General features: G+C 39.2%; 1 protein-coding gene across 1 annotated transcript in view; it reads left to right on the forward strand.

Annotated features, from left to right (window-relative positions):
- The window catches only part of KCNH8 (potassium voltage-gated channel subfamily H member 8), a 429,124-nt gene that overhangs the window by 132,452 nt on the left and 270,886 nt on the right, over nt 1-25,786 (forward strand). Inside the window, exon 2 of the mRNA XM_021071363.1 lies at nt 5,948-6,181. Within this exon, the coding sequence (XP_020927022.1) occupies nt 5,948-6,181 (234 nt within the window). The remainder of the gene's footprint in view (nt 1-5,947; nt 6,182-25,786) is intronic.

Consider the following 25,786-nt stretch of genomic DNA (forward strand, 5'->3'; position numbering starts at 1 on the left):
TGGCAGAGGGCACACTGAGAACTTTAGCTTGCAGCCAGTAGCATTAATCAAATAAAGATGCCATCATACTTGGAAATGATACAATTAAGCTCCCTGAAATCAATATAAAGTGCAAAGATCATTTAAATATTTTAAAGTCGTAGACGTTCGTATTCTCTGTGCCTGTGCCTGGGTAAAGTGGCTCGAGGGATGACAGTGCTCAGTATCTCCAGGGGCAGAGATGTCTTTGTTGGACCTGTATGTAGATATAATTCAGAAAGCTTAGGGGCAACTCAGAAAAGAATATTAAAATTTCATGCTCGTTTCTTCCCCTTTGCAAGAAAATGAAGGCTTACAAGATTCGTGGAATTCCTGTAGTGGCACAGGGGAAACAAATCTGACTAGGAACCAAGAGGTTGTGGGTTTGATCCCTGGCCTTGCTCAGTGGGTTAAGAACCCGGCGTTGCCATGAGCTGGGATGTAGGTCGCAGACACAGCTGGGATCTGGCTTTGCTGTGGCTGTGGTGTAGGCTGGCAGCTACAGCTCCTATTCGACCCCTAGCCTGAGAACCTCCATATGCTGCGGGTGTGGCCCCAAAAAGACAAAAAACAACAAACAAACAAAGATTCTAATTTCCCCATATGTTGTCTACAGAGGATGTTAATATGTGTACTTGCCAACACAACACAGGATGCGGTGTTTTAAAAAGAGAACTAGGAGTTCTGATAGTTGCTAGGTGGTTAACGAACCCGACTAGTATCCATGAGGACGCAGTTTCCATCCCTGGCTTCGCTCAGTGGGTTAAGGATCCAGCATGGCTGTGAGCTGTAGTGTAGGTTGCAGACTCAGCTCAGATCCCACATTGCTGTGGCTGTGGTATAGGCCAGCAACTACAGCTCTGATTGGACCCCTAGCCTTGGAACCTCCACATGCTACAGATGCAGCCCTAAAAAGACAAAGAAAGCAAGAAAGCAAGAAAGCAAGAAAGCAAGCAAGCAAGCAAGCAAGAAAGAAAGAAAGAAAGAAAGAAAGAAAGAAAGAAAGAAAGAAAGAAAGAAAGAAAGAAACTAATATCAGAGGCACTTTTCAGAAATAAAGATTTGGACCAGAAAGTTTCTATTTCTGTGTTTTTGGCACAGAGGTCAAGTTAGTGCCTATAAGTGCTTCCTTTGGCAGCAGGGTCTCCCATATGGAGAGTCCTTAGGCTGAGTATTGAGATGGTTGTCTTGAAGTTCTTGAGGCTGCAGGGATGGGGAGTGGTTCGAATCTGTCCAGTCCTCTTAAACGTGCACCATTCTACCTCCAGTCATAATTCTCAAACTTACATGACGTAGAGGTGCCCTGAAGGGTGTGCATGTCATTGAAAACAAACAGCATATCTTCCTGAAATCTCAATTGAATTAAAAAATACATCAGGTCCTCATTTCAGAAATATAGGTGGACCTAGAGATTATCACACTAAGTGAAGTAAGTCAGACAGAGAAAGATAAACATCATATTATATCACTTGTTGTAGAATCTAAAAAAAAACCAAATGATACAAGTGAACTTATTTCCAAAACAGAAATAGACTCACAGGCCTAGAAAACAAACTTATGGTCACCAAAGGGGAAAGGCAGAGAAGAATAAATTAGAAGTTTGAGATTAACATATACACACTATCATATATAAAATAGATAAACAACAAGGACCTACTGTATAGCATAGAGAACTATATTCAATATCTTGTAATAAGCTACAATGGAAAAGAATCTGAGAATCTTTTTCTTTCTCAGGTTCTTTGCCATCATATATATTTATGTATATGGAAATCATTTTGCTATATATATCTGAATCATTTTGCTGTTCTCCTGAAACTAATACAACATTGCAAATCAATTATAGTTAAAAAATATGGCAGGTCTATATTAAAACAAAAAATCCACTCAAGCAAGGAAAAACACACAACATAGCAGAATACAAAATGATGAATTTTTTTTCAAAATTCTGATGAATTTTTAAGGTAACCATGAAATTTCAAAACATTATTGAGCTTAGATCCATGCCTCTGGGCTCCTTAGAATACACACTTATTTGCTTTGGCCAGTAGAAGGATATTTTAGTGGGGAAACTTTATAAGTATCTAATTTACATTAACAGGGCAGGAAGAGATTAGAAACCAGATCATTACATATAGCAACTAAATGTCATTGCCTCCTGAGGGACTCTGGAGTGGGCCTATGCAACATATTTTGGAGCCAAGAAAGTTGTTGTCATATTTTTTGAAATACTGACTTTCTGGAGGAAATGAGGAAATGAAGATTGCTGGGAGATCCAGACTGGTTTAGGGGTTGTCATCAATGAACATTTGATAAATGATCTCTATAGAGAAAAGTCTGACTTTGGGCTCTTTGTAGACTGATGAGGTAAAAAATATTTTTCTAGAATTAACCCATTCCTGCAGGAAGTTGAGAACAAGTCCCTTCTTTACAGAAAGGATATATGATGTAATAACATTGTTATCACATAGACTGGGTTTTAATCCCTGGCTTCTGACCTTGGACTGGAAACTAAATTTCTCCAGGATTCAGTGTTCACATCTGAAAAATGGGCCAAGTATAAGGATGAAAGGAGTTAGTAGGGGATCAGTGTTGCCTTGTCCTTTTTTTTTTTCCTTTGGTGCCTTTTAGGTCCACACCCACGGCATATGAAGGTTCCCAGGCTGGGGGTTGAATTGGAGTTACAGCTGCCAGCCTATGCCACAGCCACAGCAACATCAGATCAAAGCCATATGTGCAACCTATACCACAGTTCACAGCAATGCCAGATCCTTAACCCACTGAGCAAGGCCAGGGATCGAACCTGCAACCTCATGGATGCTAGTCAGATTATTTTCTGCTGAGCCACGATGGGAACTCCACCTTTTCCTCTTTATTTCCTTCTGTAACTTTCTTGTCCAATCCCTGTTCCCTGTGTGCCTGGGCATCGACAATGAATAGTACATCTCTATTTGAATGTGGAAGTGGTACCTTACAGTAGAAAGAGCAAATGACTGGGTCTCTTATAACCCTGAGATTCCCTCTGATGATCCATAAAAGCTTTTTACTGAGGAAGCATTTAGGGAAATAATCAACTTTCCAAAATGTAAACGCATTTAGATCCTACTGTTTACTGGCACTTTGAAACTGAATTTACACAAAACGATGACCTAGAAACAAGCAGGGGAAAGCTGTGTGGCATTTAGATACATATCACATATGCATAATTGATTCTTTAAAAGGTTAAATACCCTTGGCATATGTATGGATAGTGATATACCCATGATGGGTTCATAATCATTATGGCAGTGGCTTTGTTTTACAGAATTCTAAAGTAAATGTCATGTTTCTCCTTTGGAGATTCCAGGACAGGTATTCAGAAAAGCATATGTTTCAAGTAGATAGCTGGGAAGAGGAGCAACTCTTTCCCAAACAGAAGGACTATTCATGTAGCCAGTACACTAAGCTTTAGGAGGTGCCGGCTGCCACTAAATTCTCTTTGGAATTGAAATGCAATTACATATTGAGGACAAGTGCTAAATAAAAACAGAAGAGGCCAAATACATGACTTTTTTTTTTTTTTTTTTTGCTTTGTTTTTGCAGGATATTTGGAGGAAGAATTAACTACCCCAAACACACCACAATCCTTAATTGAAATGCATAGATCAGGCAATTTGGTGAATCCTTTAGCAGCTTTTTTTTCAGAAGCTTATTGTAGCTCTGAAGAAGGAGTCTTTTCTTGTCCATAAACAATTATAAAAACACTAAGGAAATTAATAAAAGGATCAAGTCACTAAAATATATAGAAAGAAAAACCTTAGAATATGCTGTACAAATCAGAAAAAAATAGGATATATGAGGATACATGTGTAAGTGGTAAAAACTATATAAATGGCAGTGAGTATTACAAAAATTCAAGTTACAGGTTTCTTCTTTGGGGGAGGAAGGAAATACAGTCTGTGTGCTGCACACAGGGGTTTTCACTAGGGGAGTGATCCATGTATGTTTAAAGTTGTTTTAAAGTATTGTTATTCCATCTTTGTTTAGGTATATTTCCTTATTTTTGAAAACAGAAAAGGCCAAATAAACAAAAGGCAGTGAAGAGAAAGCACAAATTAAGTTGGTGAAACACCAATGCACTGTAGTAATCATCATAGTAATAGCAAGTATATTAATTTCAGCTTGGCGGATGTATATTCACATTGTACTTTTTAAAAATTTAAATACCTGCTATGTGCAAGACACAACTACAAAATACAAGTCCTTAAAATGGTCGAAAGTAGAAAGATGATATTTTTGAAACAGAAACAGACCCACGGACATATAGATCAGACTTGTGGTTGCCAAGGGGGAGGGGTGTGGGGGAGGGATGGCCTGTGTGTTTGGGGTTAGCAGGTACAAACTATATATAGAATGGATAAACAGCAAGGTCCTACTGTACAGCACAGGGAACTATATTCAGTATCTTGTGATAAACCATAACTGAAAAGAATATACACAAAAAAGAATGTGTGTTTGTGTATGTGTGTGTACAGCATATACAATATGAACAGCAGAAATTAACAAAACATTGTAAATCAACTGTACTTCAATTAAAAAAAAAAGAAAGAGATGAGGAAAAGTATACCAAGTAAATACTAACCAAAGAAAACTGTTGTCATTATTTAAATAATGAGAAGCTGAACTTTAGGACAAAAGGTAATGCTGTTTATTCTCTCTGTCTCCAATTCCTGTCTCTCCAATCATCCTCTGAGCCTCCTCCATCCAGGCATCTGCTCTAACCCTCCAGGACTTGTGACAACTTTCTCCACTGATTTCTGTCTTATTCCTAGCTAATCATTTTCAAAGCTCATGATCTTCAATTTCTCAATTCTGGTAGTACTTACTGTCTGTTTACCACTGATTTAGTAATTATCATTGCTATATTTTAATGTTATTGATATTCATGCAGTTCTTTAATTAAGTTGTAATATCCTAAAGCTAGAGACTATACCTTATTCATCTTTTAACACCCCCTGTCACCTGCCATATGGTAGAACCATGTCATCTGGCTTACAGTAGAAAGTCAATAAACACGTCAGGGGTCGACTGAAAAATGGCTTCTGAAAGCACATTAAAAGCTCTTTCAGGATGTTTGAGTACTTTGGCGGTGTTACGTATTTACATTTTCCATGCAGTCTCCTACCTTAAGTTTTAGAATGAAGGGAGGAAGAGACGCTATGGTTAGAGAGTGACCCAGAGCTGTGCTGAGCCCGTGAGAACAAGACCATATCCTCAATAGAAGGGTGCCCCTCTGTGGACCTAGCTGGGCTCCCGTAGGGTCTCGACTGATCTTTAAGGGAAGAGAGGGCATCTAAGACACTTACTTTATTGCCTCTGTGCCTGGAACAAAGACCAACCTGTAGTGCACCATCAACAGACATTTCTGCGAAGTGTGAGAGAATTAAATATGTCTTGGATAATTTCATTTCCCATGGCTTCAAAACAGTGTGCCACTGAAGGCTTCCCAGCGTGGATCTTGAGCTCTGGCATCTCTGCCCAGGGAGAGAGTAACCGAGGATGTAGAAGAGTCTGCCCAGCACAGGCAGGATGCGGAGCGTTTGTGCTCTGGGCTTAGAGCTGATTGGAGCAAAGCTGAGAAGAGTGGGTAGCGTTCTGCCAGCTGATGGTGGAAACAAGCTACAGATGTTTAAAAAGAGAAGCGAAAGCCCATGGAACAGATCTTCTGTTGCTGTCCACCTGGCCACTAAGAAGTGGCTGGAATTCTTATATCTTATATGCCATAAGACACCTTGGAGTGTCTCTTTTCTACCCCAGCACATTAGCACATGCATTTTAGGTAACATTATCTAAACATATGTGCTCTTTCATTTGTTACTGAAATTGTGATTTATGAAGAATTTCTCGTGCTTGTTTCCTTGCTGACTGTCTTCTCTTTGTTGTCCTACAGATAGCAACTTCATCCTTGCGAACGCCCAGGTAGCCAAGGGTTTCCCCATAGTCTACTGTTCAGATGGCTTCTGTGAACTTGCTGGATTTGCCCGAACAGAAGTCATGCAGAAGAGTTGCAGCTGTAAATTCTTGTTCGGGGTTGAAACCAACGAGCAATTGATGCTTCAGATAGAAAAGTCATTGGAGGAAAAAACCGAATTCAAAGGAGAAATTATGTTCTACAAGAAGAACGGTGAGTTGACTTTCTTTGATTGCTGCTTCTTGGACAGCTGTGAAAGGTCACCTTCTTTCAACTCCCACTGGAGTAATGGCTCCATAACTCCCATTAAGGCTTAATGGTACTTCACATAAATACAGTCTGTTATTGAAATTCCACAAATGACTTGGATGACACTCTTCTTCTAGCCATTAGCAGCATAAATTACACGAAACTTTAGCATTAGTATTTTACTTATTCGATGTCAGTGTATTAACTGACTTAATGTATGTTGAAATAAAGTATATTACTATTATGTTATGGTAATTTTTAAATATATGTTAGATACCTTGGTCATTAATATATTAACAGATGATCATAAAGTTTTCCAACCTTTATGCCTTTAAGAACCACATCTCAGCCTCAGTCACTAAGGACAGAGATCCAAGGGTTCACTGGCAGAAAAACAAGTTAATTTAAAGGGCATTGGCATAGGAATTTTCTCTTCCAGTTTCCCAACCACAGAGCCCTTTTCACTGCTCTTAAATTCTAGAGACAAAATAAGAAACACACACGTCTCGGGATGGGAGTAAATTTTTCCTGGACTCAAGACTGCCATTGGGAAAGCACTGTTGTCTCCTGCCTGCTGTTTGGTGACTCTCTTCTAAATGAAAAAGTATTTAGTAATGGGTATGGTTTCTGTAGTGCTTGGGTCCTATGTGAAGTAGATACCATTATTCTGTGGGCCATGGTAGAGGGGGGCCTCCCAAGAGGCATGATACTGTAGAAATGCTAAATTGAAAATGAGAATGACTTATCATTTTCCAGTTTTTAAAATACTGTCTACTTCTTGAATAGTTTTCCTTTTAGTAACATAGCCCTCTGAGTTTCAGCTGGCACAGGCTTCCAAGCTAAAAGCTCTATTGCCCATCCTTCTTTGTACTTAGGTTGGGCATGTGACTAAGTTCTGGCAGTGGTATATAAGACGGACTGATTTATGCAACTTCTGGGCAATATCCCTCAAAATGAAATTGTATGCTCCCCAGTTTCTCGTCTTCCCCTTCCTCATGGTGTTGTGGACTAAATTATATTCTTTCAAATTTTGTATATTGAAGCCCTAAACTCCAGAGAGACTGTATTGGTAGATAGGGCTTTTAAAGAGATGATGAAAGTTAAATGAGGGCATAAGGATGGGGCCTTACTCCAATAGTACTGGTGTCCTTATATGAAGAGGAAGAGACCCCAAGGCTGCCTGTACATAGGGAAAAGGTCATGTAAAAACACAGCGAGAAGGTCTATAAGCCAATGAGACCTCAGTCCTGACCTTCATCTTAGACATCCAGCCTTCAGAACTATGAGAAAATAAATATCTACTGTTTGTCACCCAATTTGTGGTATTTTGTTATGACAACCCCAGTCAACTCATACATTATGGGTCAGAATGTTAAGACAGGGCTGAAAAGTCAGTGTCAGCCATTTGTCAAGGATGGTACCTTAGAGGGATGCAGAGAAACAATGAGTAAGGGGCCTGGGTGTTTTAATAGGTCTACTTTTCCCATCCTAGACAAAGACGCCTACGGTTCTCTCGTACGTGAAACACTATGTTTTTACGTCTTTCTGTTACAACATTCCAACCGTGCTCTAATTCAAGGCTTCTCAATCTTGGGTCCCTGTTAACAGTGATTCTCTGTTGTGGGGGCCGTCCTGTGCTTTACAGATAATTAGCAGCATCTCTGGCCTCTTCAATAGTTAGTATTGGGGTCATTTTTAGGAAGTGATGTAAGAGCCTGAACATAGGAACTTGTCTCCTTTTGAAAGTTATTTGTTCTTGGAGGACATTCCTTGATCATGTGAATTTTGGATACATGGTAGTCATGAAGCATTGGAGAGCACCCCTCTGGGAAGAACAGGATATCCCAGTTCTTTGGCACCAGGAACACAGTTCAGATCATTGTGACTTTCCCAGCGTCAGTAGACAAGGCCTACTTTGCAAATGCAATAAAATAAAAGGATTCCAGTTCTATCTAATTATACCACAATCACTGAAAAGAGGGCCTGAGATAAAAGAAAATGGAAGCGTCAGGAAGAAGGCAGACTAGGAGAAAATGATAAAACTGCCATCTGGTGAACAAAGGGAAAAGGAAAGTCTTTGTCTAAAATATCTGCTGACTGCGGACTTGTCCTTCCTAAGACAGGTGCCTTGTGTAGGTTTCTCTAGTCCATTTGTGTTTCTTCCTTTTTAAGCCTTCTCTAAATATCCAAATGTGACACCTTTGAGAAAAGTTTAAGGCAAGGAGGAGAGTATAGGTGGCAAGGCCAAAGGATGGAAGTTTTGGAGGCCAGATATGTAGAAATATGAAACATAGGGTGGAATTGAAGCCCCAAATAATTTCCAAAGACTAGTTTTTTATAAAAATGCCTGCGCCCTTAGACTCTTTTGGGTGAAAAGCGCTAAAGGCACCAAGAAAAAATAAGGTTTAAAAATTAAGAAATGGAGTTATTGTTGTGGCTCAGCAGGCTAAGAACCTGACATAGTGTCCATGAGGATGCAGGTTCAATCCCTGGCCTCACTTAGTGGGTATACAAGCCGCAGTATAGGTCACAGAACCCACTTGGATCCGAAGTTGCTATGACTGCATCTATAGGCCTGCAGCTGCAGCTTCAATTTGACCCCTTGCCCAGGAACTTCCATATGCTGCAAATGTGGCCTTAAAAAGAAAAAGAAAAAAAAAAAAAGTAATAATTAAGAAGATGACTAGTTTCACAGAGAAACATAATACTCAAAATTTTTCTTTATCTAAAATAGAGTAATGTATTATGTTTTTATCAGTAGTTAAAGGCATCTTTAAGACGCCTTTTCAGAAAACAGTTTACTTCTCCTGATTCTGCTATGGATAAACAAATATATAGCTACGTAACCAAGGGTAACCATTTTATCAACTTGGTGTTTATCCTTTCATTGTTTGTTTTTTAATATAAATAATACCTTTCTTTGTGGTTCTCTCCTTTTCTTACAGCATACTTTGCACACTGTTCTATAACTTGCAGAACAACATATGCTGGATGGAAATCATTCTTTTTTACAGTGGCATAATATTATATTGCGTAGATCCATCTCATCAATTCAATAAATCCCCTACTGATGGGCACTTGTGTTCCTTCTAGAATGTGCGCATTCATTCTTTTTTTACAACTATATAGTATTACATCATATGGAGCCATCATAGTCAATTCAATAAATCCCTTACCGATAGATATTTGTGTTTTCTCTAGAATGCGGCTTGTCTTGCTCTTTCTGTCTATCTATCTGTCTTTTTCTCTCTTAAGTACTACTGCTATTACTTAGAAATTTTTGTGCTTTTTTTCCTAAAAGTTATCTTGGATATAAAATGCTTATATTATATAGTCCAACTTTGGAAAGATTTTAGTCCTTTCTATCATAAACAATGTCGTAATTAGCCAGGAGGCACTTCTTGGTCCTTTCTCTCCCTCCCAGCTAACTTAAAGTTCAATCCTTTTAGTACTACTTAATATCTATCAGGCAATCAGCATGCATGGTCTGCTTTTCTTATTGTCTCCTTGTGTTTCTCCCTCATCTCTTTCATAATTGTATTTACATTGTCAGAGCAAGTTACAATTCCATGTATTTTATCAATCTTATCCTTTTTCATCTAATCCTAATGTTACAGTGAAATATGCTTTGTGATCACCGTATATTCTGTCCTAAAACTTCTCCAGTCATTTCTCGATTGTCAGAAGCTTGTTCCCTGAGCCATCTCAGGAAGAACTCATGGGAACTATTTCCCTGAGCTCACATATTATTAACAGTATGACTGTGGCCTTCATACTTGTAGATCTGTTTCACTGAAAACTAAACCTTTGGTTCACACTTTTTTCATTTAAACATCTCAATTATGTTACTCTCTCATGTACTAGCATAAGTATTGTTTTACCCTAAAAGTGTTGCAAATAAAGTGATGAGGTGTTTTGTCATGGATGTTCAATGAATTTATTTTATTTCATCATTTCATTTTATTTTAAGCCAGTAGTTTTACTGGAATATATTTTGGCATGTGTCCGAGTCAGCAAACATTTTCTGTAAAGGGCCAGAGGGTAAGTATTGCACATTTTGCAAGCCATACCACCTATATTGCAATGGTTATCTCTGTCATTATAGTGTGAAAGCAACCTAACAAATATGGAAACAAATGGGTGTGACTGCCTTCCAGTAAATCTTTTATTTTTAAAAACAGGAGGCGGGCTAGATTTGGCCTGCGGGCTACAGTTTACTGATACCTGCTATAGAATGTTTTGAACCATATTTTACCTTTGATATATGATATGCTTATATCCATTTTCTTGGAGACATTTTTCTTTAATTTTATTTATCATTGACCTAATCTCTCATTTTGGTTTTCCTCTTTATGATCCCGTATTACATGTGTTGGATCTTCTTTGGCTGTCCTCTGTACTTTTCACTTTCTTTCTCTTTTTCATTTATTTTTTTTTTCTTTTTTCAATTTTTCCACTTGTGCAGGTTATTTCCTTTTCTTTTGTAGTATCTATTCACACCTATATTTATTATCCCTCAGCCTTCAGTTCTTTATCTTTCATTCATACATTCTCCTGAGCTCAGTTAGTTCCTATTATTTATATCATTCTTTTGCCTACTGTCTTAGTTAGGGCTTCCATCACAAAGTACCACAGACCAGGTATCTTAAACAACAGAAATATATTTTAATGCTTCTGGAGGCTAGAAGCCCCAAATCAAGGTATTGGAAGGGTTGATTTCTTTTGATGCATCTCTTCTTGGCTCACAGATGGCTGCGTTTTTCTCTCTGTGTTTTTCTAGCATCTTCTGTTTGTGTGTCTTTGTTCCAATCTCCTCTTCTTATAAAGACACCAGTCATATTAGATTAGGGCCCACCCATGTGACTTCATTTTTAAGTTTAAAGATCTCATATCCAAATACAGTCTCGTTCTGAGGTAATGAGGATTGAGACTTCAACGTATGAGTTTTGAGGGCATACAGTTCATCCCATACACCCAGTGATATTATTTCTGAATCAGTCTTTCTAAATCAATGTATGCTAGGTATGCTATTGTTTAAGAGTTGATAAACTTTTCTTAATTTTTTACTTATCTTGAAATAGTTGGGCTTTATGTGCTTATGAGGTATTTGGGGTGTGTCTTTACTTTCTGGATGTACATTCAGATAGTTTTTTTTTTCTTTATCTTTCATCATTTTCTTTTGTCATGTTTGAATAAGATATACTTTTCTCAATTTTTAAGAATATTGGAAATAGAGGTGTGCCAGGAAATCTTTCCTAAATCTATGTCTCCTTTTGCCTTTACCAAAACGTTTTTTTTTTTTTTTTTGATGCCTTTACCATATAGCTACCTTTTTGATACTTTCTGAGTTAAGTCTCCTCTCCTAGTGAGGACCTTTCTTCACACTAGCATTTGAAACATTTCTTTTCCTTATGTACCCTGATTTTCCTTCTGGGACCAAGTATGGCTCTGGTTTCAGCAATTTCTCCTTGGTATAGTTCTATACTCTTTAATGAGTTCTGTACATCCGCCAAAGAATTTCTGCTGGATTTTCTGAGCACATTGAAGGCTCAGGTAACACCAAAACCATCCTATCTTTTTGTAGTTCATTTTCAGTCATCTTCAAACTCGGGATTGTGAAGAGCTCTGCTGGTTTTGTTTTCAGATCTGTGTGTGGAATCCTGTACTTCCAGAGAGTTTCTTCTCCAAGGAGTAGGTAGATACCTGTTCACAGACTATGAAGTCCCAAGCAACTAGGGCCATTAGAAGGCTTCTTTCCTACCTTCTTTTTTTCTGTAAAGCTGCTCTTCCTACAAGGGTTTTGTTTCTTACTTGGAATTTTCCATCATTTTGTATTCTCAGGTTTTGGGAACACATTGTCCTGTAGTTTTATTGATAATGTATTTTTTAGATTTCTGATTTTACACTTTTAGTTACTTTAATTTTGTGAAAGGGTTGGGAATATTTCAAAACAAAGTCTCCACTGCCACTGCTGTATTTTAAAAAATCTTTTCACATGAAGTTGAATGGCTTTGGGTTCATAAGCCAAAATTTTTAGCGCCTCCTTCTTTCTTTCTAATTGTCGTTTGCATTGTTGGGACGTTAGGGGCTTATCTGAACTCATGACATATGTAGAAATGGTCCCCTAACTCCTTCTATGTTCACTGACTCATGCCTGGACCATCTGTCTGATGTTCTCCTTATTGGCATGGATAGCTGAGTTCTGTGGCTGGCAGTGCTCCCTAAATGACTTCACCTCCCCTTAGCTCTTGAAACCAATGTAGATCTCTCTTAATTGTTGCCTCCCCTTTCATCACGCCACTAATCAAGGCATTCACTACTGTTCTCTACCCTCTATTTCATTACCCATGGGAGAATAAAGGCTACCTTAGGTGAGCACTCCCATCCTTCACTCATAGACGTACAGGGAGTCTCTGAGTTCACTTATATACCCTTTATGTTATCACATTGCCTCAAAAGTAGGCAGCCACCTTTAAAAACAGTTTCTTTCAAGAGTCCTAAGAGAAAGTAAAAGATCTCTTCTACCTTCATATGTTTCTGAAAAACCATCAAACACTATTGGCTGTGAGATAGTGACAAAGATGTATTCTACAACATGGGGAATATAGCCAGTACTTTGTAATAGCTGTAAATGGAAAGTAATCTTTAAAATTGCACTTAAAAACATGAAATTAAAAAGGAAAAAATAAAAATAAATGAAGTAATTGGTAAGATAAAAGCACAGCTTCTCTCTACTTTAAAGCTGTGAAACCTCACAGAGTGGTGATTTTTTTATTTTTTTGTCTTTTTGCCTTTTCTAGGGCCACTTCCATGGCATATAGAGGTTTCCAGGCTAGGGGTCCAATCAGAGCTATAGCCACCGGCCTACGCCAGAGCCACAGCAACACGGGATCCAAGCCACGTCCGCAACCTACACCACAGCTCACAGCAATGCTGGATCCTTAACCTACTGAGCAAGGCCAGGGATCGAACCCGCAACCTCATGGTTCCCAGTCGGATTTGTTAACCACTGCACCACGATGGGAACACCACAGAGTGGTGATTATATCTGGCCTCCTCTGCTCTTTCTCACAGCCTCTCAAACTGAGAATGGATAAGCTGGGACATCATGTTGTAACCCCAGCTTCTTGGCTAAATTTTGTTTGTTTTTGTTTTTGCTTTTTTAGGGCCACAGGTATTGCATATGGAAGTTCCCAGGCTACGGGGTCTAATTGGAGCTTCAGCTGCCAGCCTGCACAACAGCCATAATGACGGGTTCTGAGCTGAGTCCATGACCTACATACACCACAGCTCATGGCAATGCCTGATCCTTAACCCACTGAATGAGGCCAAGGATGGAACCCACATCCTCATGGATACTAGTCGGGTTCATTACCACTGAGCCACACTGGGAACTCCCTTGGCTAAATGTTAACGGTCATCTCTGTGTCAGGAATGCCCATCATGGTTGAATCTACAAACCCAAACTTTCATATGTTTATTTTAGCATATCATCTCTACAGAAAGCTTATCTTTCAAGCCCATTTTTATATTAAATATACCCAACAGGAAGGGAAATACTGCAAGTGATCAGAGGGATTTAACAAGAAAATTAAAATATATATAGTTAATTTTGCAAAAATATTATCCTGATGGATTAGTTTGCTAGAGGCATCATAATATAGTACCACCAACTGTGTCCTTACCCAAAAGAAATTTGTCGTATCACTGTTCTGGAGGCTAGAAGTCCGAGATCAAGAGTTCTGTTGGATTGGTTCTTCTAAGGGTTGAGAGGAGGAATTTGTTCCATGCCTCACCCCTACCTTCTGGTGGTTTTTCTGGCATTCTTCAGTATTTTTTAACCTAAAGAAGCATCACTGTAGTCTCTGCTTTGATCTTTACATACTGTTCTCCCCGTATAGGTGTCTATGTCCACATTTCTCCATTTTATAAGGATGCCAGTCGTACTGGATTAGTGCTCACCCTGGTGATCTCATCTTAACGTACCTCCCTAAAGACTCCATCTCCTAATAAGGTTACATTCTGAGGTACTGTAGGTTAGGACTCTTAACATATATTTTGGGGCTTCAAAATTCAGCCTATAACAACACCAGGTTACATTCACCTTAAATAAATTACAATCTCAGTCACTTGCCCAAGTTTGTAAATACAGAAACGAAGATGGGAGTTCCCGCTGTGGCTCAGTGGTTCACGAACCCGACTAGTATCCACGAGGACTCGGGTTCGATCCCTGGTCTCCCTCAGTGGGTTAAGGATCCAGCGTTGCCATGAGCTGTGGTTAGGTCGCAGACCTGGCTCAGATCCCACGTTGCTGTAGCTGTGGTGTAGGCTGGCAGCTACAGCTCCGATTCGACCCCTAGCCTAGGAACTTCCATATGCCCTAAAAAGACAAAAAAGAAAAAGAAACCAAGATACATAAAAATCCTCTGACCCAAGGCCCTTGCTTTAAACCTGGTGCTCCATGAACGTGGGATGGTCCCACCTCCTAGGAGCATTCTGCTAATCTCTGGGGTTAGCTCAAGTTAGAGTACTTTTTCCACTTAATGGGCAGGAGTCAGGGATGCTAGACATACTGTAATATATGGGATGGTCTTTCATTTGAAGAAATGTCCAGCACTGACTTTTCTTCTTTCCTTTCTTTGTCCTTCCTTTTTTCTTCTTCCTCTTTTTCTCCTTCTTCCCCTCCTTCCTCCCTCCCTCTCTTTTCCTTCCTTCCTTCCCTCCTCAACTTTATTGAGGTATAGCTGTTATACAAAACATTTCAAGGGTATATGTGTATATTTTGATGACTTTAGACGTATGCATACACCCATGATACCATCACCACGATCAAGGTACTAAACATATCCACCACCTCTAAAAATTTCCTGTGTTCTTTGTGGTTTTTTGTTTGTTTTTAGGTAAGAACTGTTAACATGAGATCTGTCCTCTTAACACTATGCTAAGTGAAATAAGCCAGTTACAGAAGGACAAATACTGCATGATTCCACTTATATGAGGTATTTCATATAGTCAAATTCATAGACGCAGAGAATAGAGGTTGAGAGGATAAAGAGAATAAAATATAAAGAGAAGCAGAGAATAAAGGTGGAGAGGACGGGAAATGGAGAATAGTTGCTCAATGGATACAAAGTTTCAGTTATGCAAGATGAGTAAGTTGTAGAGGTTTGCTGTACAACATAGTACCTATAGTTAACAGAACTGTACTTTGCACTGCATGAGTTTCTAATGCCCCACCAGGCTTTCTAGGAAGTAAAACACATGTTTCTAATAAACTCAATTTAGATCTTATCACAATTCCTCTTTTGGAAGGCTTTAATTCCCCACTTAATTATTCTCAAGAATAATAAAACCACAGTGTAGGGAATTCTCACTGTGGCATGGTTAGTTAAGAATCTGATGGCAGTGGTTTGGGTCACTGTGGGGGCATGGGTTCAGTCCCTGGCCTGGCATAGTGGCTTAATGATCTGGCATTGCTGCAGCTATGGTGAGGTCACAGCTATGACTCAGATTTGATGCCTGGCCTGGAAACTTCCATATGCTGTGGGTGAGGCAAAAAACAAAAACAAAAACACAACAACAACAAAAAAAACAAACCATGGTGTAGTGAGAGAAGATTGAACTTTTATCTTATTTAGAACTTCTCTGTATCAGAAAATTTCATCACTGACTCACAACACTTGTCATGGATACAGCATATCTGCATGAGTTCTGCCCTTGGAGCTGTTGCATTCACAGTAACTCTGCATATTGGTCCAATTATCCAACTGCATTATTACATCTTCTGTTGTAGTCCATCATACCTGAGCATTTCGTGGTGAAGTGCATATGATTATATCAAAGACAACTTCAGTTTTATTTCTGTTAGATTACTGTTAATAATATAGAATGTCATTTTTCTGAAAATAGTGTGTGTTATAGGTAGGCACGTTTTTTTCAGTTCTAAGTAGAAAAGAGGGAAGTACAGGAGTTTGTTACAAAAAGAATCTTAGGTTGATAGGGTTGTGGAAAATTCTATTAACTCACAGACTCATTCATTCCCATGTCACCTTCAAGATTTGTCATTTATTTCCATGTACCTACTGAACTTGCTCAATGTTTTTCTTTAAGTTGACTCCTTTATTTCCACTCAAATTGCAAACAAAAGAAAACTAAATCACCACTCTTAATGGAAAACTGGGATCACTAGCTTCAAACAGAAGGTAACCATTAATAAATATATAATGAAAATACAGTTATTAAACTTTGAAAATTAATAAAAAGTTACATGAAATCCAACTAATAATAAATCTAATTGATTATATTTTGCCAAGCAGCACATATGGTATTTTGTTTAATTTTTCTAATAACTCTTCAAAGTAAATATGAACTATCTCACATTTGTGGATGAAGAAATTGTGATACAGAGAAATCATTTGAACATAGACCTATGTGTTCACCTTGCCGTTGCTCCAGCATTCCCCCTTGTTCATTTTCTTTACCCACTGGTGCAATTCACATTTCTCTACTTAATTTCCTCATGACATGGGAAAATGTTTAGAAATATTAATGCCAAGGAGAGCGGAGTCCACGATAATGGCATAGGAATATCCTGAAGTCACCTCCTTCTGTGGACACACCAAACATACACCAAATGTACAGCTGCATGTGGGTCCTTTCCCTCTGAAAATGACATGAACTACTTCTTCACAACAAAGGTTAAAAGGACCACAGCAAGATGGGTAGAAAAGGCAGAGGCATGGTCTCAGCAAAATCCCCACTGCTGACACAGCAGCAAAGGCTATTGAGGGATCTTACCAATCCAGCACTTCTCCTGGAGACACTAGGGGTTGCTGCCCAACATCGGACACCTTGAGCCCTGGGGAGCTGCACTAGAAAGACGAGCCCACAAAATTCCTGGCTAAGAAAACCAACAGTGTTGATGTCCAAGGGACATAAAGTAATTTAAAAAACAGAGATTCCTTCTCTTTTTTTCTGGCCATGCCCACAGCATGTGAAAATTCTGGGGCCAGGGATCGCACCTGCACCACAGCAGTGACCTGATCCTTAAGCCCTAGGCCACCAGTGAATTCCACGAGATTCCTTTCTGAAAGGGGTCACATACAGTCTCCCTCACCCCAGGGCCCAATGACAAAATAGGAGTTTGAAAAGCATCTAAACTCTATGTGAAGGAGACGTACTTGCTAACCAAAAAGCATCTGCTGAAGGGCCACAAGACAGTTGAAGCACTCCCCTGAGATGGAGGTGCTGGCAGGTGCCATTATTACAATCTCCACATGCACTGTGAGGACACCTCTTTTACAAGACAGGCAGGGGTCAGGGTTGAGGCACAGCCCTGCTACCTTCAAGAAGCCAGAGAAGTGGGTCGTTGCAGCACTCCCCTGCTACCTGGGTGGGGTTGGTGAGCATGAATGGTGCGGGCATTCTCTCGCTCCCAGCCTAAAGCCAGAACACACGTACAAGCAAGGCGTTCTCCTGCTGCTTGGATAAAACTCACAGGTGTGTGCAGTCTAGACCTTTTCCTGCCACCTTTCTAAAGCTGGTGACTGGGTCCCCCCCCCCCCATATTCTCCAGCTGGCTTGCTAAAAGCCAGCCTGTGTGCACAGTCCACACAGGGACATCCCTTGATGACCTTGCCCTAGTGGCCAAGGGGACTGAAGTTACTGAACTCCACAGGACTGTAACCATTGGAAAGACAGTTATTGGCAGGCCACCACCCCCAAGGAGCTGCACAGGCAGCAAATTGAAACACAACCCATCTTTCTGTGAAAAATGCTGATTTACTTGTCCTAGAACTTCAGCCTGAGGGACGGACTTCAGGCTTCCCCCCACACCTACGGTCCAAGGAGATGGAGAGTGTAAGCAGGGAGGGGGACATCATCTCCTCGCACTCCTATAGCCTCACTACAGCTTGATGAGACCTGTTACAGAAAGGAGCTTATACACTCACCTAGTGCCCGAATGTCTACAACTGTCACTCATGGGACACCTCCAGATCTCTGGGACTGGAGACCTGTAGGGATTACAATTGCGATCCTGCAAGTCTGTAAGGTTTTGTATACTTTAAAAGCTGCTGCCTGAGGGTCTGGCTTCCAATCAACCTAAAACCAGGTGCTAAATGAGATCCCTCCCTTTTGGGACACTGACATGTCCCAGCATAACCTCAGCAAAGGAGGCATATCAATAATAATCAGGCAGTTTAGACAGTTACAAAGGTTCCAGAGACAACTGAGAGCTAACTTAGACAAGTTCAAATCAAATTCCATCTTCTATATGAGGTCGCTCCTTCAAGACTGGGATAGGTCACTTTGTCTAATGCATAAAACCAAGAACAGAGGGTCAGGCAGAATAAAGACCCAGATAAATACGTACCACACAAAAGAAGAAGGCAAAACCTCAGAAAAAGACCTTAGTGATACAAAGATAAGGCATCCACCTGATAAAAGACTCAAAGTAATGGTCATAAAGATGCGAACAAACTTGGAAGAATGGATGAACACAGTGAGAACTTCAATAGAGAGAAAATGTAAGAAAGTACCAAACAGAAGTCACAGAACTGAAGAATACAGTAACTGAATTGAAAAATGCACTAGCAGGGCCCAACAGCAGACTGGATGAATCAGAAAAATGGATTAGCAAGCTGGAAGACAAAATAATGGAACTCACCCACACAGAGCAACAGAAAGAAAGAAAGGAATGAAAAAAAAAAAAATGAAGATAACTTAAGAAACCTGTGGGACAACATCAAGTAGAATAACATTCACATTATGGGGGTCCCAGAGGAGAGAGAAAAAAGTCTTTAAAAAAAAAAAAATGATTGAATGTGTCGCTAACTTGGAAAAGAATCAAAGATCCAGGTCCAGGAAGGCAAGTCCTAAAGAAGATGAACCCAAAGAGATCCACACCAAAATACATTATAATTAAAATGTCAGATTTACAGATAAAGAGAAGTTCCAGCTGTGGTGCAGTGGGAACCTGACTGCAGCAACTTACGTCATTGCAGAGACATGGATCGATTCCTGGCTCAGTGCAGTGGGTTAAGAGTCTGGTGTTGCTATATCTGTGGTGTAGGTAGCAGCTGTGGCTTGGATTCAGTCCCTGGCCTAGGAACTTCCATATGACATGAGTGCGGCCATAAACATTAAATAAATAAATAAATAAATAAATAAATGTGACAGATAAAGAGGAAATCTTAAAAGCAGCAAGAAAAAAATTTGTTGCATATAAGGGAACTCCATGAGACTTTCAACAGGGTTTTCAGTAGAACTTTTGCAAGCCAAAAATGAGTGGAATGACATACTCAAAGTGAGAAAGGAAAAATCTTCCACCAAGAGTACTCCATATGTCAAGGTTATCATTCGGAATTGAAGGAGAGATAAGAGTTTCCAAGTCAAACAAAAGCTAAAGGATTCATCACAACTAAACCAGCCTTATAAGAAATGTTAGGGGACTTTTTTTAAACTGAAAAGAAATGGCTTTAATTAATAACAAGAAAACATATGAAAGTAAAAATCTCACTGGAAAGGGTAAATATATAGTAAAGGTAGTGGAGTAATCTCTTAAAAAGCTGCTATGTAGGTTAAAAGAAAAAAGTCATAAAATTAAAATATAATAATTTGCAAAGGGATGAATAAAAGATGATGTAAAGTGTGACATCAAAAATAAAACAGGGAAAGAGTAAAAATGGAGAATTTGGAATGCCTTGCAAACTGTGTATTAACTTGTTATCAAATTGTTATCAATTGTTTGGGACTGTTACATACATAGGATGATATATTTAAATTTCATGGTAACCAGAAAGCAAAAATTTATAGTAAGTACAAAAGAAAATGAAAAAGGAATCTAAGCATAACAATAAGGAAAGTTATCGAGCCACACGGGACTGAGAAAAAGGAGAGAGGAATTACAAAACAGCCATAAAACAATTGACAAAATAACATTAATACATATGCTATCCATAATTACTTAAATGTAAAAGAACCAAATTCTCCAGTCAAAAAACACTGAGTGGCTGAATTGATAAAAGAGTAAGAGCCATACATATGCTACCTACAAGAGATTCACTTCAGAAGGAAGAAAACAAATAGATTGAAAGTGAAAGTATGGGAAAAGATATTTCTAGACATGGAAACAAAAGGAAGCTTGTGTATCTATACTCCTAATAGACAAGAAAAGACTAAAACAATGACTACAAGGAAAGACAAAGAGGGGCGCTATGTAATGATAAAGAGGTGAATCCATCAAGAAGCCATAACAATTATAAATATAAATAGGCCCTACATAGGAGTGCCAGAATATGCAAAGCAAATATTAATGGATCTACAAAGAGAAATAGAACTCAATAAAATAACAGTAGTGGACTTTAAATGCTCCACTTACATTAATGGATAGATCATTCAGAAGAAAATCAATAAGGAAGTGTTGACCTGAAACATACATTAGATCAAATGCAATGAATATATATGTGTGTATATGTGTGTGTGTATATATGTGTTGTCTGTGTGTTACATATACATACATACATACATATATATACACACACACACACACACACACAAACACAGACAAGATAACATTCCATGCAAAAACAGAATTCACATTCTTCTCAAGTACACATAGAACTTTCTTTAGGATAGATGACATGTTAGGCCATGAAAAGTCTTAATAAGTTCAAGAAGATTGAAACCACAGCAGCCGTCTTTTCTGACTACACTGGTATGAAACTAGAATCAATTAAAAGAATAATACTGGAGAAACTACAAATTTTTGAAAATTAAAGGAGAAATCCAAATACCTAGGGAAAATGAAAACAGAGATATGACATAACAAAATCTATGGAATACTGCAGAAGTGAAATTTCACAAGGGGGAATTTCATAGCTACACAGGCCTATCTCAGGAAACAAGAATATCGAGTAAATGAATTTTATATCTCAAGGAACTAGAAAAAGAAGAGTAAGCAAAGCCCAAAAGCTGTAAAAGGAAGGAAATAATAAAAAAGTGGAAATAAATGAAATAGAGACAAAAAAACATTTTAAAAGATCAATGAAAGTAAATCTGATTCTTTGGAAAAAATAAATTGATAAAGCTTTAGCTAGACTCACCAAGAAAAAAAAAAAAAGAGAGATAGTGTGGCTGATACAACAGAAATAAATACAAAGGTCTTAAGATATTATAAACAATTACATGCCAACAAATTGGAAAACCTAGAAGATGGATAAATTCCTAGAAACATACAATTTACCATGACTAAATTTTGATGAAAAGAAAATCTGAACAGAACAGTGACTAGTAGGGAAATTGACTTAGTAATCAAAAACCTCCCAGTCAACAAATGCGCAGAACCAGACAGCTTCACTGGTGAGTTCTGCTAAATATTCAAAGAGGGTGATGCATGCTGTGTTCAGTTCATTGTTTTTTCAGTGTTTGAAAGTAATACCCACTATTTACACAAGTAGTGAGGTATTTCAAAGACTTGTAATGAAGATGGTTCCAATAAGCTACTTGCAAGCTCCATTCAGCACAGTGTTCTCGGAGTGAATGAGTTATACCCATTCTATAATGCACATAAGGAACTTCCAACAAGATTTGTAGTAAAGACATTTCCTTAAAAATCTGCTGAATCTGTTGGTTGTTTTTCTTTTTAAATGTACTTATATTTCAACTTTCTCTCATATGGACCAGATATACATGTATATAAATAAATACAAACGAATATGTCTATTTATATATATGACAGCAAAAACAATTTATTTCTATTAATTTATCATTGTTTTTCATATGTTTGTTTAGGGAGTATGCCTCCTAATGGGTACTTTTGTTTATTCATCTGCTAGATGTATATTCAGATGCAAATCAGAAGCTAAAAAACTAAATTGTTCAGTAAATAGGAGTTCCCATCGTGGCAGAGGGGAAATTAATCCAACTAGGAAACATGAGGTTGCGGGATCAAACCCTGGCCTAGCTCAGTGGATTAAGGATCCAGCTTTGCCATGAGCTGTGGTGTAGGTCGCAGACTCGGCTCGGATCTGGCGTTGCTGTGGCTGTGGCGTAGGCTGGCAGCTGTAGCTCCTATTCGACCCCTAGCCTGGGAACCTCCATATACCACAGGTGCGTCCCTAAAAAGCAATAAATAAATAAATAAGTAGTTCAGTAAATAAAATGTAGCAGAGTAGGAAGGGAGCTCAAACTGGGAAGCCAAAGAACTTCTTTGGGGTTGGAATGGGTGGAAGAAGATTTAGGAAGACTGGAGAGATACAAGGAGGAGATCTGAGAGGAGGAGAGAGTAAGAGAGAAATGGGGAGACAGTTAATGGTATCTTACCCATTTTCCCCAAAATATCCAAAGTAGGTTTGATCTGCTAGCTACAGATTTTTGTTCCCAGTACAAATTAAAATAATACACAGATATGAAAATCTAAGTTATTTCTATTTACCATCTGAAGTCCTCTGCATACTAACATAGTTTTGCATACCTAATTTACCTAATTGGGCCTCATGCCTTCACTCCAGTGTACACATAAATGCCTGAATCAGACATATTCATCCTCAGAATTATGAGGCCCGCTCATAAAAAAAGGAAAACGAGGGATTTCCCTAGTGTTTCAGTGGGTTAAGGATCTGGCATTGTCACTGCTGTGGCTCAGGTCGCTGCTGTGGTGCAGGTTCAATCCCTGGCCTAGGAACTTCCTCTGGCCACAGGTGCAGCCAAAAACAAAACAAGCAAACAGAGATGAAACATATTTCTTCAGGATCTTCCCCCTTTTTTTTTTACAATGAACTGGTCATGGCAGATAATTATAATAAGAACCATTACTTTTCTTCTCGTGCTAAGTTTAAAATAAAGATATTCTTAGTTCTATTACATTCTGTTATTCAGTATGACTCTGCAGAATATTTTTAGAATATTTGATTATGCCCATTAGATATTTTAGAATTGGAGCTTCATACAGGAAAAAAAAAAAGAAAAAGGCAAAACCTCGGGTCATAGAACGTCATGATTATTCCTAATTAACATTTTAAATGCACAGCATATGTGACTTCACCATGTGATGGTTGAGAAATGGGCTTGTAACATTGCCCATAGAATGGTTTCAGATTTCAGAGCAGGGTGTTTTGCTGTGCCCAGCCATGTAATGATCAAAGGGAAACTGCTTTGTAATGGAAAGTGCAGTGTCTAAATGAGCATCTTCTGCGGATATGAGGGTTTCTAGCACAGGCATCTCTTGTAGTTGCTTTAGATTTTCACCACATCTAGAGAACAATGGGCAAGCCGGCCATCCAAGAATCTGTTTGACTAGAGCTAGAGAAACCAGGCTTGAGATTACAGACAATAAAAGAAACTTTATCCTAGGGTTGAGTGAGACCTGGGGAGAAAGGAAGACACTTCTAAGCAAAACAAAGTTATTTCCCCAGTCGCCCTCTAATGGACTCAGATGAGTCCAGACCCAGAGGTGGTATAAAGGCAAGGGATGTATTTTCCTAAAGGTCTCCTCAAGCTGTTGAGGGTGTCAGAACCATAGCATCCTGGACATGAGGTCTGCATGGGATGGCGCCTTTAGCAGCAACTGAGGGCATCAAGGTGGACCTGGGACACAATGCAGATCTCAGTCCTATATGCTTGGAAGCCAAGAAGACTCATTTGTGGGGACATTTTCTCTAGATTTTAGAAATACTTGTGAAGTGCCCTATTGGGTTCTCTGAAAAGCTAGTGAAGATGGGACCTTGGAAATTTTGTGTGTGTGTGTGTGTGTGTGTGTGTGTGTGTGTGTGTGTGTGTGTGTGTGAAGTGGATGCACCTATATTCTTACAGGCTTATAGGGTCAAGGAAGTTCACTTAGTGCTCCAGCTATCTAGTCTGTGTAACAGCTATCTTAAAATTTAGCAGCTTAAGGGGCAGGGAAAAAAATTAGCCGCTTAAAATAGCAATTATCATATCTTACAATATTGTGGGTCAGGAACCCAAGCTGGGCTTGGCTGAATAATTCATCTTCCAGTTGAAATTACCAAATGTTGGTTCTTAGATGGTTTCAGATGGACAAGCACTGCTTTTTAGGATCACATGCTTTTACTCATGCCTGGCATCTTGAGTCTAGAATCCTTTGGGACAGTGGACTGAAGTGCTTGCCCATAGCCTCCTTAGCACAGAGGCCTGCAAGTGGTCCAGTGCTCCATGAAGCAGGCAAAAGCTGCAAGACCTTTCATGACCTAGTTTAGGAAATCCTCTAGCATAACTTCTTCCATCCCACATTAGTATTGTGGACGGAGCAGTCACAAGTCCACCCAGATTCATGAGGCAGGCACCTGGACCCCAACTCTTGATAGGAAGCCTGCCCGAAATATGCAGTCGTGTTTTTAAAACAACCCACTTGGATTTATAGAGATAGATTTGGTGTGTGTGTGTGTGTGTGTGTGTGTATGTGTGTAGCAATAGGAAAGAGGACATTTAAGTCTGATGCTTGTAAAACTTGCAGTTTTCATGTCTAAATGCCCATGTCTAAATAGGGACCATGTTCCCTATAACTAAGTTATTAGAGAACCATTGGAGTTGTCTTGTGTAGTGAGTTAAAGATCTGGTGTTGTCACTGCAGTGGCTTGGGTCGCTGCTGTGGCTCGGGTTTGATCCCTGGTCCAAGATCTTCCACATGCAACTGGTGAGCCCCAAAAAGACCCCAGAGAACCATGTTATTGAACTCAGGTTTGGCTGCTTGTTGCTCAAGAATCTAATATAGAGAAAATGATAAAAGGAAAGATAGCTTTATTGAAGAAACTGGCAGTCTTGGGGTGGTGGATTAACATCCTAAAGAACCAACTCCCCATTGCCACCTGGGGGCAAGAGCTTAGAAAGGGGAGTTTCAGGGGTGCATAGGCAGAAGGAGGGGACTATTATAGAACAGCACGTCCGCTCTGGCAGTCCTGTTGAAGTTGGTCATGTTGTGGTCTGGTCAGTGTCATCTTGATTGTTTTACGTACAATTAATCTTCAGTTCCAGAGTCAGTATGTTCCTATTTCCTTGAGGCCAGTTCTTGGAATTGTGTAAGACGGAGCAGCTTCTGTCATGGCTACAGTCTGGTCATCGTGTAGTTAACTTCTTCCCGACTTCAGTAATTACAGTACAGCTCAAAGGATATAGCTCAGAATATTATCTATATAACCCTTGAGGAGAAACTAAAGGTCCTTGACTTATTATTTTGTCTTGTTTGACTGCTTTCCTTTGTTTCTGCATGTTTCTCATTTCTCTGATTAAAATTGTTGGTGTTCCCATCATGGCTCAGTGGAAATGAATCTGACTAGCATCCATGAGGACGCAGGTTCAATACCTGGCCTTGCTCAGTGGGTTAAGGATCCAGCATTGTTGTGAGCTGTGGTGTAACTTGCAGACGCAGCTCGGATCCCATGTTACTGTGGTTATGGTGTAAGCTGGCAGCTATAGCTCAGGTTCAACCTCTAGCTTGGGAACCTCCATATGCCATGGGTGCAGCCCTAAAAAGACAAAAATAAAAATTAAAAAAAAATTGTTTTTTGGCTAAAGTTTTTTTGCAGAGAAGAGGCAGGAGGAGGACATGTGGGG

Source organism: Sus scrofa, chromosome 13 (assembly GCF_000003025.6).
Source record: "Sus scrofa isolate TJ Tabasco breed Duroc chromosome 13, Sscrofa11.1, whole genome shotgun sequence".
Classification (NCBI taxonomy): Eukaryota; Metazoa; Chordata; class Mammalia; order Artiodactyla; family Suidae; genus Sus; species Sus scrofa.